Source organism: Macrobrachium nipponense, chromosome 36 (genome assembly GCF_015104395.2).
Source record: "Macrobrachium nipponense isolate FS-2020 chromosome 36, ASM1510439v2, whole genome shotgun sequence".
Lineage (NCBI taxonomy): Eukaryota > Metazoa > Arthropoda > Malacostraca > Decapoda > Palaemonidae > Macrobrachium > Macrobrachium nipponense.
Genome location: NC_087220.1, coordinates 31,380,434 through 31,396,023, shown reverse-complemented (window position 1 = coordinate 31,396,023; position 15,590 = coordinate 31,380,434). Strand labels below are relative to the sequence as shown.

General features: G+C 39.3%; 1 protein-coding gene and 1 long non-coding RNA gene across 2 annotated transcripts in view; one reads left to right on the top strand and one right to left on the bottom strand.

Moving 5' to 3' along the window:
* Positions 1 to 11,534, top strand: part of LOC135203550 (mucin-19-like) — a 65,542-nt gene extending 54,008 nt beyond the window's left edge. The window contains exons 7-10 of the mRNA XM_064233285.1: positions 2,696 to 2,895; positions 6,432 to 6,596; positions 6,865 to 7,114; positions 10,836 to 11,534. Coding sequence (XP_064089355.1) covers positions 2,696 to 2,895; positions 6,432 to 6,596; positions 6,865 to 7,114; positions 10,836 to 11,485 — 1,265 coding nt within the window. The 3' untranslated portion in view covers positions 11,486 to 11,534. The remainder of the gene's footprint in view (positions 1 to 2,695; positions 2,896 to 6,431; positions 6,597 to 6,864; positions 7,115 to 10,835) is intronic.
* A 2,534-nt stretch (positions 11,535 to 14,068) lies between these two features.
* LOC135203549 (uncharacterized) lies at positions 14,069 to 14,362 on the bottom strand. Its single transcript, XR_010311955.1, has 2 exons — positions 14,263 to 14,362; positions 14,069 to 14,217 (listed from the first exon to the last, which is right to left on the bottom strand). It is a non-coding gene; the product is annotated as an uncharacterized LOC135203549 (long non-coding RNA).
* Between the last annotated feature and the right edge of the window lie 1,228 nt (positions 14,363 to 15,590).

Here is a 15,590-nt window from a genome sequence, read left to right as displayed (position 1 = left end):
TAGCGTCCACCGAGGTAAAATTCCTTATGGAAATGTACTGCAATGACAGTAGTATAGCATGTTTGGATTGGCTCATATTTTTCATTCTAATCAAAGCAATAATAATCAAGAAAACAGATTTCACATTCACGATTTTTAAGAGCTTCGCGTACGTACCTACAGCCCTGAGTACATAGATGAGTACATAGATACAATTAAGTATTAGGAATATATGCGAACAAATACCCAGATTTTCCATTAATCGAAGTATTGAGAGCAGAACAAATGAATTACTGCAACAAGGGAGAAACTTACGACACAAAAACCTGGTTGAGTTAAAATATAAAAATGATACCAAAGATATTATTCCCCTTCTCCTTAATTCAGAACTTTATGAAACAAGAACTCGTGAAAATCAAATAAATCAAATTTGAAGAAACATTAGATTGATAGAAATATAAAAAATAAAGCAAAGTAGATACAAACCTTTGAAGAAACATAAGATTAATAATCAAAGTAGATATAAACAAACATAAAAACCGAAATATATTAAAAAAGAGAACAAATAACCTTAAGATAAATGACAACTATGAAATATGCTCGTAAAATCCTTTGTCATTCATCTGGCAAATACTGAACTGGTCAAACTGAAAAAAAATAGAAATAAAAAAAATGAAAAAGATGAACGGAACAACGTAAAAATGTACAGATTACATATGTCAATGGACAAGGGTTAAAAAGGACCCTTCAAAACGTACGAGTATCAGCCAAAGAATGCACGAACTCTTTCAATCTATTTCAAAAGAAATATGGCAAGCGTAAGAGAAGCAATTTATCCCAGTCTAGAGCACAGGGGTGAGCGGCCCCTACCCGCTACCCTAGATAAACGAGATTTGTAAATGGATCACTGCACGCAGACGCTTTTGAGTTTAACGTACCTTCCTTCCTTCCTTCCTACCTTTCATTTTTTTTTCTTTTATTTTTCTTCTACTTAGCAGGTATGAATGTTTTTTTTTTTAATCTAATCGTCTACCTATCTGTTCTTTTGTATATAATGCATATTAGTATCTGCAGCCCTTTCGTAGATAATTCAGAAAACTAACGTTGGGTCAGGATTTACCCCCAAGCGCTTCAATTTTACTTCCAATGCACGTATATATATATATATATATATATATATATATATATATATATATATGTATGTATGTATGTATGTATGTATATACATATATATATATATTTACATATTAGGGCCAGGATCTAATGCAAACACAATGGTTCTCTAACGGAAATTTTTTTCTAATTTACAAAAACAGCTCGCTTTCGACGACTGGGATGTCTAATTATCGTCAGCTACCATACCATAGGATGAGGGCAGAAAGCCCTTGATAGCTTGGAACATGTATTATGTATGTATGTATATATATATATATATATATATATATATATATATATATATATATATATATATATATATATATGTGCAACATTTGTCAGCGAGTCTGTCCCACCAAACGACTGATCTTTAAGAATAACAATCTAGAATTACCCATAGAAACTTTTCATGCAGAAATAAATGGCTGTTCGTTTAAAACAATAAACAACGTCACAGTATTGGCAACAGTAACAGTAATCGAGGTAACACTTTTATTAGTGTTACTTATAGTAACAGCAGATTATTATTCGCGTGTTACCACATTCTGAGACGAACACATAATTATTACTCTTCTCTTCCCCAAAATAATTTACACACACAAATGTGTGTGTGTGTGTGTGTGTGTGTGTGTATGGGGAGGAGAGAGAGAGAGAGAGAGAGAGAGAGAGAGAGAGAGAGAGAGAGAGAGAGAGGTCACCCCTCTGGTTCCTCAGCCCATAAAGATAAGACTTATCTTAGGGAACCGCAGGAGCTGACCAACTCCTGATAACAGATATTGTCCTTATACCATCAGTTTTGTATGGGGAGGAGAGAGAGAGAGAGAGAGAGAGAGAGAGAGAGAGAGAGAGAGAGAGAGAGTATATATATATTCATTTCTAGCCTGTAGTTTTAGAAAAAAAGTAATGTCAATTGTGCCATTTTCTTTCGTAACAATAAGAGACTCATTACGACGACAAAAATAAGACGACAATGAAGACATCAGTACGTAACGACAAACAAGAGACGAGACGGTGAAACTTGACGCATCTGGCAAATATTGACGTATCGATAATCTCATCAGTTGCTTAAAATGACACAAGTCATTTGAAATAACTGCTCAACATTATTTTTTATTCTAAGATGTTGTGACTCTCTGTACAAGTTACTGGATTGTCAGGCTTGTTTCATAGTTGAATACAATAAAAATCTCTTAGAATATGCATTAGCTTTAGGGTTAAACCAACTGACCCTTGACGTGGACTTGAACACTGACGACAAAGCCTTCGACACTCTATTTGACATCAGAGAGAATAATATTTAGTACTGATCAGAGTTAACCTTCATCTTCCATATAATAAAATCTGGGGCTTTATAGCTGATATCATTGACACACCTCACAACAACTAACCGTCCCCCTCAACAGCTCAGCAAATCTTAAAAAGGGGGCTGAGCGCAGGTATAGAGAGCCAATCGCGTGAGACGTACGGATGGGTAAGTGAATAATGTAAGAGACTATAACTTAACACCCGAGTAACTCCCTCCAGAGGAACTCACAAAGGAAACTCCACTCAATTCAATCAGGTGCTTACGAAACCGTGACGTCGGAAGCCAGCCTCTACAACTGCCGGGAGAGGCGGGAATGCGCCAACTGCGCCGCCTCTCGGACGCCCCTCTGGCGTCGGGACTCCTCCACCGGGTATTACCTGTGCAACGCCTGCGCCCTTTACACCCGCACCAACGGCATCAACAGGCCCCTGGGGAAGGCGCCCACGCGTAGACTCGTAAGTCTCGGTTTCAGCCATGATAGATTCAACATCAACCGCGCGCATTTGATTAGGTCTATAGGCCAGTCCCATACGACGCTCCTGATTGGCTGTTGATAAGCCAGTCACAGGGCTGGAATTTCTCTCCTCAGTCTCTCTCGAGAGTTCACATGGTCAGGATGTGTGTGTCCCTCCTCTCTTGGGGGATACGTCTTTCAGGAGAGGTGGAACATACATACATCCTACCTATGTGAACTCTCTCTCTAGAGAGAGACTGATGACTGGCTTATCAACAGCCAATCAGGAGCGTCGTAAGGGACTGGCCTAGACGTCAATTGCACGGTTGATGTGAATCTACTATAGAGAAGGGTTTTTGGACAATCGCGCGCCATCTGGCGCGAGGGATTGGACTTCGGGGAAGTGGTCAGATTGGGCCCAATCTCTAGATCAGAAGTATTAGCACCCCACCAGTTACCAGCAGTATACAAACTGTCACATATAGAGAATAAACGGCCGACACAAAACATTTCTCTGTACCACATTAGCCTTAGAAACGTGAGGCAACACTGATGTATTTCAAGGACGTGCAGAAATCTTTTGTCAGTGCACGGCGATGAGCTTCTGGCTGTACAATGCCTCTCTATATATGCACGCCAGTCGCTGCGCACGGCTACAGAAAGACGACGTGATGGCTTCTGAGCACGAGCGATAACATGCATATGGATTCGCATTTTAACTCACTGTTTGCTTCTTTTTTTTTTTCACTTCACTTTCAGGTCCTTCCGTTTGTTCCATCACTGTATAAAAGAAAAAAATGTCGGTGGATGTCATGTACAAAATAATTTCAGATCATCCATACCTATCTCTGGTTCCCATAATCGCCCCGGAAATATTCACGAAAAATATATGTACATAATATCCCAAATGATTATATTTCTTTGTCATAATCATACCCATGATATTTGTTAATGCACCCTTACTGTTTGCAAGTTTATGAATATGTCACAGTTTTCTTGAGGTTACTGATTAAAATTACATGAATTCAATGCAGGTTCTCATCAAACAGATATTGATCATATGCAAGTCACCATTGTTGATAACAATTATGTTCAAAGAACCTTGACTGACTTTCAGTGTAGATGAATCTGGCAGGTGTTATTCCGCCTTACCAATTTGAACTTTCGAATACTAAAACAAAGACCACATTATTATTTCGAACCCACTTACCAACTATCATTTGTCAATTGATCCCAATTCTGAACCTTCAACTCCCCGCCCCCCTGAGAGCATCAGCTACTATATTACACATCCGTCACCATGTATATCAAAACAGGGTGGTCTTATCAACCACTATTTATTCAAACCACGCTGTGTGCTTTTTCCTTTCGTTCCTCCTCCTCCTCCTCCTCCTCCTTCATTCATTCATTCATTTCCCCCCCCTCATTCCTTCTTCGCTGTGACACTCACACACGCACAGACACACACACACACACACACACACACTACCAGCGCTACTAACATCTGATTATCCCTTGCCTGTTGCAGTAGACGACTACTACAGCTACTATGGACTTCCATCGCGGCCATACGATGCTATGAAGAGCAGGCGACTGGTACGTCCGCTTTTATGCTTCTGCTTGTTGCATGCACTTACTCACAAACAGACAAACAAAAACAAACAAAACAGGCTGTGTCTCATGCATGGACTCTCTCATCGATACGTATAGAGAGAGCTTAGTACCGCTGTCATTACTTTCTCTTTTAACGTTTTTTTTTTAAGTAGCTTATTTTAGCTTCGTGGCCTTTCATTCACTGCTTGGAGCTCATAATACTTATATACTACCAGGCCTGTGAGGTTTGGCAATAAGTACCTTTTATCACTTCAGTGCTATGTCCTTTATATATATATATATATATATATATAGATATATTATATATATATATATTCATATATATATATATATATATATATATACAGAGAGAAAGAAAAGAGAGAGAGATTCCTTTTCGTTGATTTGAAACTTGATTTGCCTTACTGTTTTATCAATGAAGAGCTGATGGCATGTTGTTGATTCACGGATAGCTTTAGGTTAATAATTAGGTTAATAACACATAATCAGAACCCTATAACCAGTTTAATGCAATGTCCCACGGTACCCAGTAGAAGATTTCGATTAAAAATCAAGCATGACGTGATAACTAGGTATCAGACGCTTCGCATGTTAACAGAGCCTGCTGGATCCTTAACCAAGGCTCAGCAATAAACAGCACAACGACTAAGAATTACTGCATACATACAAGATATAATAATACTATATATATATATCTATTTATATATATATATATAATAGTATATATATATATTTATATATATTATATATAATATAATATAATATATATATATATATATATATAGCATACTTACGTAAATCAGTGTTGCCCCTGTGGAATAAAATAGTTTTTTTTTAAATCTGGAAAATGTCGTGCAATTACAAACATGTAGACATGTGGATCATTTTAATTACGGAAAATGTGTTGCTAATCTATGTCATTTCCCTAAATGTGTAAAGAGCAGTCCTAGTAGCTCTCTTGAATATTTCAGTGTCGAAGTATGTAAATACTGTGTTAAATCGCGTGATTTTTGTAATTTCGACTTCACTTAGTAACTGTCCCTTCTATTAGTGAAAGCAACTTTTCATAAATACTTCAATCTCGATCATATAACTCAGATATTACCGTTAAGCTGAAATACCTTCTCAACCTTCACTTGAATGTAAGCTTAAACATTAATAATTTAAGGTCGACCATATAACTCAGATACTACCGTTAAGCTTAAGTACCTTCTCAACCTTAAAAAAAAAGAAGTGACGTTGTGCGTAGTGCTTTCGATAAGACATTATTTACGGAACGTCTGAAAAAAAAAATATGTGAATGAAAGAAAATCCCTCAGATGGGTAGAAATCTTGGCAAGATGTATTCAAATTCGTACAAAACAATGATTGACGTAAGTTACTCGTAAGATATAAAGAAAAATGACTTAAAAGCACATGTATCAGATTCGTTCTTATGTATTAAAATCGTTACAAGAAAACTTTGAAATAGACATTTCATATAAACAGGACAAATACGCTGAGATAAATATGACTTCTACAGAGGAGTAATTAACTTTTCCTATATTTTTTAAATATTCAATATTCAAAAGCACACACTTTTCTAGTCAAATGTAAACTGTCTTTAATTATAAGAGGCCAGTTCAATTAAGGGCTATTAAGTTATTCAGGTACTCAAGTTCCCCACATAGAGAAACCACGCACATATCTACATTTAGTAGTTTGGACACTTATTCAATCAGTGTCGTCCATTCAGTAAAATGTTCATAAATATACCAGTTTATAATAATGATAATGATACTTTACCTTTTGTTAATGAATACAGTTAAATCTTGTATAAATTTCTATCACTTAAAAATCATGACAAAATACCCACATTCTAACTCTAATGAAATCAAATGTCTGTGACTAATTTTCTTACAACAACCCCCAACAACCCCTCAGTCTGGATCCAGGAGAGCAGGACAGCAATGCAGCAACTGCCACACGACAGTGACATCTCTCTGGCGTCGCAACCCGCAGGGAGAAGCCGTGTGCAACGCCTGCGGACTCTACTATAAACTCCACAACGTGAACCGACCTCTGACCATGAAGAAGGAGAGCATTCAGGTAGGTAGAATTTAGGCCAAGCACTGGGACCTATGAGGTCATTCAGCGCTGAAAGGAAGATTAAGAGGAGAAAGGTTTGAGAGGCGTAAACAGGAGGAAAACCTCAAAGCAGCTGCACTGTGAAACAACCGTTAAGGAGAGGGTTGTGGAAAGTCAGATGGAATAAAGAATATGAACGGGGTTACAGTAAAATGAATGAAAGGGGTTGCAGCTAGGGGCCTAAGGGACGCCGCGAATCCTCGTTTTCATTCTTCTTCTTCTCTTGCAGACCAGGAAGCGGAAACCCAAGAAGAACGGCGACAGCAAGTCCGCCTCCTCCACCGGTTCCTCCACTTCCTCCTCCTCGACGTCTGTGTCCTCCTCCGCAGTTCCTTCGACGACGCCGTCTTCCTCCGCCTCTTCCAACGTCCTCGGGGGCGGGGTCTCGTCGATGACCTCGACAGTGGCCACCTCGCACTCGGGTGCTTCCTTGTCCTCCTCGAAGTATAACCACCAATGCTCCTCGCCCACAACTTCGGGTAAGTCTTCCTCGAGTGACTCCGTCACTTCTACCCTGACACAAATCGCCTTTGTATTTGCATACATTTCTGTTTGTTAATTCATTAATTTTTTTTTTTTCCTCTTTGGATAATAGTGGGGTTTCTTCTTTATGTACTTCCTTTCAACCCCTCTTAATTACTTCTGAATAATAATAATAATAATAATAATAATAATAATAATAATAATAATAATAATAATAATAATAATTTTATCATTCTTTGGAAGTTTGAATTTCAAGTCAGTGGTCCCTTTGGTGGGCTAGTTCCATCTTCTGAATAATAATAATAATAATAATAATAATAATAATAATAATAATAATAATAATAATTGTATCTCAAATCACCATGCACCCAAATTGATGACCACAGGAAGAACATCCTTAGTCCAGAAAGACAAGAGTAAGGGAAATATAGCCAGTAACTACAGGCCTATCACCCTAGCCATACCAATAATGTGGAAGATACTAACAGGTATCATCATTGTTAAAGGCTATACAACTACCTTAGAGGAAGGGACACACCATCCCCCCCAACCACCAAAAGGCTGCAGAAGGAAGTGTAGAGGCACAAAAGACCAGCTCCTGATAGACAAAATGGTAATGAAGAACAGTAGAGAAGGAAAACCAACCTAAGCATGGCATGGATTGACTATAAGAAAGCCTTCGACATGATACCACACACATGACTAATAGAATGCTTTAAAATATATGGGGCAGAGTAGGAAAACACCAGCAGCTTCATCAAAAATACAATGCGCAACTGGAATAATTTACAAGATCTGGAATAAGACTAGCAGAGGTTAATATCAGGAGAGGGATCTTCCAGGGCGACTCACTGTCCCCACTACTCTTCGTAGTAGCCATGATTCCCATGACAAAAAGTACTGCAGAAGATGGATGCCGGGTACCAACTCAAGAAAAGAGGCGACAGAATTAACCAACTGATTGTCATGGACGACATCAAGCTGTATGGTAAGAGCATCAAGGAAATAGATACCCTAATCCAACACTGTAAGGAATTGTATCTGGACACCAGGATGGAGTTTGGAATAGAAACAAACATGAGCCTTAGTATCAAAAAACTACAAAAGGAAAGGGGCAAGTAACAAGGACTGAAGGGATAAAGCTACCAGATGGGAACAACATCAAACACATAGATGAGACAGGATACAAATACCTGGGAATAATGGAAGGAGGGGATATAAAACACCAAGAGATGAAGGACACGATCAGGAAAGAATATATGCAGACTCAAGGCGATACTCAAGTCAAAACTGAACAACCCCGGAAATATGATAAAAGCCATAAACACATTGGGCAGTGCCCCAGTAATCAGATACAGCGCAGGAATAGTCGAATGGACGAAGGCAGAACTCCGCAGCATAGACGAGAAAACTAGGAAACATATGACAATACACAAAGCACTACACCCAAGAGCAAATACGGACAGACTATACATAACACGAAAGGAAGGAGGGAGAGGACTACTAAGCATAGAGGACTGCGTCAACATTGAGAACAGAGCACTGGGGCAATATCTGAAAACCAGTGAAGACGAGTGGCTCAAGAGTGCATGGGAAGAAGGACTGATAAAAGTAGACGAAGACCCAGAAATATACAGAGACAGGAGAATGACAAACAGAACAGAGGATGGCACAACAAACAACCAAGCACGGACAATACATGAGACAGACTAAAGAACTAGCCAGCGATGACACATGGCAATGGCTACAGAGGGGAGAGCTCAAGAAGGAAACTGAAGGAATGATAACAGCGGCACAAGATCAGGCCCTAAGAACCAGATATGTTCAAAGAACGATAGACGGAAATAACATCTCTCCCATATGTAGGAAGTGCAATACGAAAAATGAAACCATAAACCACATAACAAGCGAATGTCCGGCACTTGCACAGAACCAGTACAAAAAGAGGCATGATTCAGTGCCAAAAGCCCTCCACTGGAACCTGTGCAAGAAACATCAGCTACCTTGCAGTAATAAATGGTACGAGCACCAACCTGAAGGAGTGATAGAAAACGATCAGGCAAAGATCCTCTGGGACTATGGTATCAGAACAGATAGGGTGATACGTGCAAATAGACCAGACGTGACGTTGATTAACAAAATCAAGAAGAAAGTATCACTTATTGAGGTCGCAATACCATGGGACACCAGAGTTAAGAGAAAAGAGAGGGAAAAAAATGGATAAGTATCAAGACTGAAAATAGAAATAAGGAAGGATATGGGATATGCCAGTGGAAATTGTACCCATAATCATAGGAGCACTAGGCACGATCCCAAGATCCCTGAAAAGGAATCTAGAAAAACTAGAGGCTGAAGTAGCTCCAGGACTCATGCAGAAGAGTGTGATCCTAGAAACGGCGCACATAGTAAGAAAAGTGATGGACTCGTAAGGAGGCAGGATGCAACCCGGAACCCCACACTATAAATACCACCCAGTCGAATTGGAGGACTGTGATAGAGCAAAAAAAAAATCATAATAATAATAATAATAATTTCTTCCTAATGGACACCTTAATATTTTTTGGAAGCTTATTTTTAAGTCTCTGACCCCTGTAGTGGGTTTGTTCCATATGAGTGGGGTTCATCTTCTTTTAGAAATATTTGGAAATGTAAATAAATGTGAAGATTGAAGGGCAAGATGAAGGCCATAAGACTACATTAAGAAGTCTTGTGCCTACCAAGAGGTACTGTCACTTGAGGCGGGTGTAGGCCACGACCCTTATCAGCAAAGGTGATTCAATTCGGGAAAAGAATGGAAAATGACAAGTCACATTGGCTGTTCCATGTGGGGCAATTTATTTGGAGATGCTACGAATCAAAAATATTCAGAAGTCAGTCTCATTTTATATGGGAAGATGGTGTGGCCATACACGTCAAAATATCTATAATCCTTCGGGCCAGCTCTAGGAGAACTTTCAATCAGCTCAGTGGTCTGGTTAAATTAAGATATACTAACTTTTCATACAGAAAGAATAAGGGAACAATGAGTCTATCTACATAACACTTGTCATTTGCTAAGAATAATGGGATGAAGGTAGCAATACGGAGATTAATTATAGCAATGAAGCCAGTCTTTTTCCACGCAAGCATAATTTTGTTATAGGATTACTTTCAGAATTCGAAGTGTTGACGTCACTAATCATTTTAAATTCATACTTAAGACTAATTACTTGAGAACAAAATCTTTTTCTTGTGTTTTTGGAATCGTAACACTATTTAAAGAATTCGTTTGCGTTAAAGTAGTCATCTGTAAGGCCGGGGAAAATAAATAATAAATTTTCCCCCTTCCTACCTGCTGTGTTTTTCTTATGACCTAATAATAATAATCAAAATTATCAATTTTTCATTTTATTTGCCTTGCTACCACTAGTATGTCTTTCTTATATCCTTACAATAAAAAACCTAGCCATTTTTTTTTTGCCTGGCTACCAGCAGTATGTCTCTCTTACAACCTTGCTATGAAAAATATATTTAAATTTCTATATTTATTCAGTTGCTCATTTATTGATTTATTTTGCTACAAGCTGTATGCCTTTCTTATAACCATACAATCACAAGAAAAGCATCTTCATTCAACAGCCACATGTTTCTACTTCCTTGACCAATTTTATCATTTATTATTATTATTATTATTATTATTATTATTATTATTATTATTATCCTCTCTTCTCCCCACAGTCAAGAACGAGCTATCAGGAGCACACTACGCCACAATGTACGGCTCCCTCTCCTCGTCTGCGTACTCCTCACACGCCCCGCCCTCCTCCTCCTCCTCATCGGTGTCCCTGGGATCGTCCCTTCCCCCGCTCCTCTCGTCCTACACCATCCCGGGCCTCTCAAAGTCCTCCCCCTCGACGTTACACTACGGAAGCGTCAAGGACGAGCCCCTGTCGCCTATCGCCAACGCCATGGGAGAACTCAGCGCCCTTTCTCACGCCCACAACGTCACCCACGCCCACTCTGCGAGCCACGCTTCTTCCTCGGAGGCGGGATCCTCAGTCGCATCTCCCACGGGGCTCTCCTCCTCCGCGGTGTCCCCGAGGGAGCCGCTGAGCGGAACGACGCCCTCCTCCTCCTCCTCCTCCTCCTCTTCCTCCTCCTCGGCGGGGCAGATGATACCCACGCCCTCCCAGATGTCGCCCGTGCCCCTCTACGCCCCGGCCAGCATGCTACACCCCCACATCGTCAACTCGGGAAGCCTCTCGTGCGTGAGTCTAGGGGGGACCCCGCCCGCGGAACACGCCGCCCTGCAGCAGACCCATTCGCCACCCATGACGCCCACCACGCACCAGCAGCACCTGGAACATCTGTCCTGGAAAGCCAAATGAGGAGACGTCGTCATGGATGAAAGAAAGAAAGGCGTCTTTGGTGGTATAACCAATATTCTCGCTTCCCGAGTTACAAAAAAAAAAAAAAAACAAAAAAAAAAGTTTAACAAAAATTTTCTTAAAAGGTCCTATACGTGATTTGGTCAATTTTGGAACGAGGAGTAACCGGTATCCTTCATGAATGACTCTCCAGATACCTTCTGATATGAGAAAGAATGTTGATATAGGACGATCTTCAACCTTAAGGCTTGAGGAGCTGGTCGATCGCAAATGACGCAGGAGCTTGGACCGTGAATGTCGGACAACCCGACCCAAAAGCAAGAACATTATCGGAACACGTTACTGTAGGATACTATCGTTAAGGTCAAGTATGTAAGGAAATAGCTGATAATACATCTAAACTCTGTTATACAATGTTGCTTTTCTTCCAAACGAACTGAACTGGAGGAGAAGCACTGTTTGGAAGACATTGTTCGAAGGACTATCACTTAAAATGTATTATAACCTACGGTACCAGGCACGCTGAGGATCCAAGGCTAAGGTTTTGTGTTATACGTGTGCCAAACAGGTCGTAGTGTCGCCGCGTAGTTAGAGAGAGAGACTTTAGGTCAAGAGAGAAAACGTCAAAAGAAAGTCTTCGTACCCGTCGGTATGTCTCGAAGTGAAAGTGTATACAGCTGCAGAGGTTGCTGCAGAATCAGCACCATTATTGCAACGGACGATGAAGGAGATGATGAAGATGATGATAATATGCTAGTCGCATGGATAAATGTGTGTTTGTTAGCTTTTTTTTTTTTTAGTTTTTCTCGATGTTTCAATGATTTGATTGTCAATATTCTCTCTGCTTCGACTTCGTTCCTTTTCTTTCATTTATCTTGCTTAAAAAAAAAAAAAGTTTGAAGTGAAATTCCGCTTTTTAAGGACCTAACAAATCAGTATCGGTGCTTTTGCATTTATGAAACTCTTTATCAATTTCATCTGCATGATTCCCACAACGGAAAGAAATGACACATCTAAAAGTTAGTCCGCCTCTTCAAATCAATAAAAATGTTCTATTTAGAATTTCTACAATATGTTGCTGGCAACTTTCGAATATTCGTAATCATTTACATTAGCCACGAGGCCTCACTTATCGCATCATGCATACAGTTAGTCCCAGCCGCAAAGGTCCACAGGCCATGAGGCAATTAGCCCCAGCCAAAAAGGTCCACAGGGCATGATACAATTAACCCCAGACGCAAAGGTCCACAAGGGCATGAGGCAATTAGCCCCAGATGCAAAGGTCACCAGGCCAAGAGGCAATTAAACCCCACCCCACCATGCAAAGGTCCACAGGCCATGATGCATTAGCCCCAGCCACAAAGGTCCACAGGGCATGATACAGTTATCCCCAGCCACAAAGTTCCACAGGGTCAACGTCTAAAAGTTTCTCAGAAGAGATCACTGGTCACATTAATAATTAATGGCCGGTAGTGGTAAAAAAAAACCAATTTCTCAACTATTTCTGAACGGACATAACTATTATGCACATGGTGACACTATGCAGTGCTGTAACAATTATACCTTGGCGTCTATTTTGCTTCCAGGAGCAAAGATAAGCGCAGGTGTAGTGAATATATTCAAAGTGTATGGCTGCACACACGTCCAGTACACCTGAATGGTTTTTAGAGAAATGAGAGACACATTAGTCATGGAAGCATCATATCAAACCGTGTTCTTTTTTTCCTTAATATACATTCAATATAAACTCTTTTAAGATCTTTTAGTTTCAAAACTATAACCATCGTCAGGTTCAAATGATTCACCAACAGGATAGTTTGAAAAACAAAATTGCAGAGTAAAACATGCAGTCCTCTTTTTTTCTCCAGTACCAGCGCCATAAGCTCTCTAGTCTAGAATGCCATCTTAGCAATGTTTATGTCTCTCACACACAATCATTCACATTGATTAATTCACTAAAGGGGATTTTTACTCCAATCTGTTAAATGTGGACTAATGTTTCTTCTATCACTCAATCATACACGCAAATTACTAGACAAAAAATAAAACTCATTAACTAGTGCCAGAAATTTTTTTTGAAAAGGGACTCTGTCATCTTCAATAATTGCCTGCATATATCTAACCAGACCAAACTATGAGATTGTCTAGTACTTCACAGGGGAATCCAGCAACAATTCCAAATCTTCCCTCTCTTATCACAGGGGCCATCGAAGACTTCATAAAACAAATACACGAACATAGCAATTTTATCGACCACGAATTATACCAGTCTACCACAGAGACTTAAGAGACGTCAATTTCACTCAAATGAAACTATAATCATCTTGATTCGATCACTGCTGCCTCCGGTTCACTGGTCGAGTTAGATGCAGTAGGTCAGGAGCTCTTTTCTCCTTCTTTTTCCTTGTTTTTTGGTAACCTTTTTCGGTCTCACTCCCGAAAATTGCTGAACATTTGGTGCTATAAAAAAAAAAATAATTGTGACAGACGGGATCTGGAGCCTGGTGTCGAATTCTCTGCGAAGACTCTGCCTATGTTTCATTACGTCCTATTGTTAAAAAGCAAGTTTTTTTTTACCCTATGTTTCACAATGTCCTATTTTCAAAAAGAAAGCTCTGTCGTCACATTTTACCCCATGTTTCACTGTGTCCTATTTTCAAAATGGAAGCTTTGTGGTCATATTGTACCCCATGTTTCACTGTGTCCTATTTTCAAAAAGCATCATATTTTACCTTATGTTTCACTGTGTCCTATTTTCAAAAAGCATCATATTTTACCTTATGTTTCACTGTGTCCTATTTTCAAAAAGAAAGGATCATATTCTACCCTATGTTTCACTGTGTCCTATTTTCAAAGAGAAAGCATCATATTCTACCCTATGTTTTACTGTGTCCTATTTCCAAAAAGAAGCTTTTGTGGTCATATTGTACCCCTGTTACTCAAGAGATATTTTACCCTTCAATTTTGAATAGAAAAGTTGTGGCAAACCTTCATTCTTGCTATGTATTTCTTACTAACTATCTTCCCTCTAGCTACAAGCGACTTCCCTTTCCTTCTTAAAAACAAGAAAAGGCGACAACAACAACAACAACAACAACACCAACAACATAAACAAAAGCAATGAAACTTCGCGGAACATGATGGCACCGGAACAACACCTTAGTCGTCACGATGAAGTGAAAATGATTTTATAATTAGCGTTACGTTTAGTCTTCGTTTCTGTTAAGTTGTGTTTTTCTTCTTAAGTTTTATACATTAATTTATCGGCTTGTATTATGTAATAAATATTCACACATTGACACATCAGTATGTGCATGTAAATATAAGTGTGTCTCCAGGATTTCACGCTGTGTACATAACCTCAAATCGTTCCCATCCACGTGTGTATGTGTGTGTGGGTAGACTGCGAATCACGTTTACATGTATTGACATATATACATGCATGTACACAGAGTTGCAAATTATCCGTGCGCACATACAGACGTTCATACATATATGATTTTGTCATAGATTTCCAGTCTGATTTTTTTTTCATTATTTTTTTCCCGTCATGTTATCATTCTCCTTCAGGAGCTCTCTCTCTCTCTCTCTCTCTCTCTCTCTCTCTCTCTCTCTCTCTCTCTCTGACGTTGCTTGCTAGGTTTGGGGAAATTTGAGAATATTGGGATCCTCGGAGTTTCCCTTTTTGTAAATTCCCATAGATTTAAGTCTTTTTCTTTTCCGATGCCTCATTTTTCCTCTTTTGTTTTTCAATTCCGTGCGACCACTTGGCTATATACGCCAATGAAGACCTCCGCTTCTGCGAAGAGATGAACTGTTCGACTTTTCACGTCTGTCTAAATTATGCTTCTAAAATTCACACTGTCAAATTGAAACCTCTTCTGCTTCCATCACTTATATGGAGTCAAAGGTCAGTAAGTAGCAATCATGTGTACATATTTGCGTATGGATGATGTAAGTAGTTATATAAGTTATAACAGTCAAACGATTGTTCCACAAGAGGCATATAATAATTGGATGCAGTAGGTCTTTTAACATTTTTTTTTTACGTATAGTATAATGAATTACTTTCTATGTGATTTGTCATTGTATTTCAGCAAAAGAT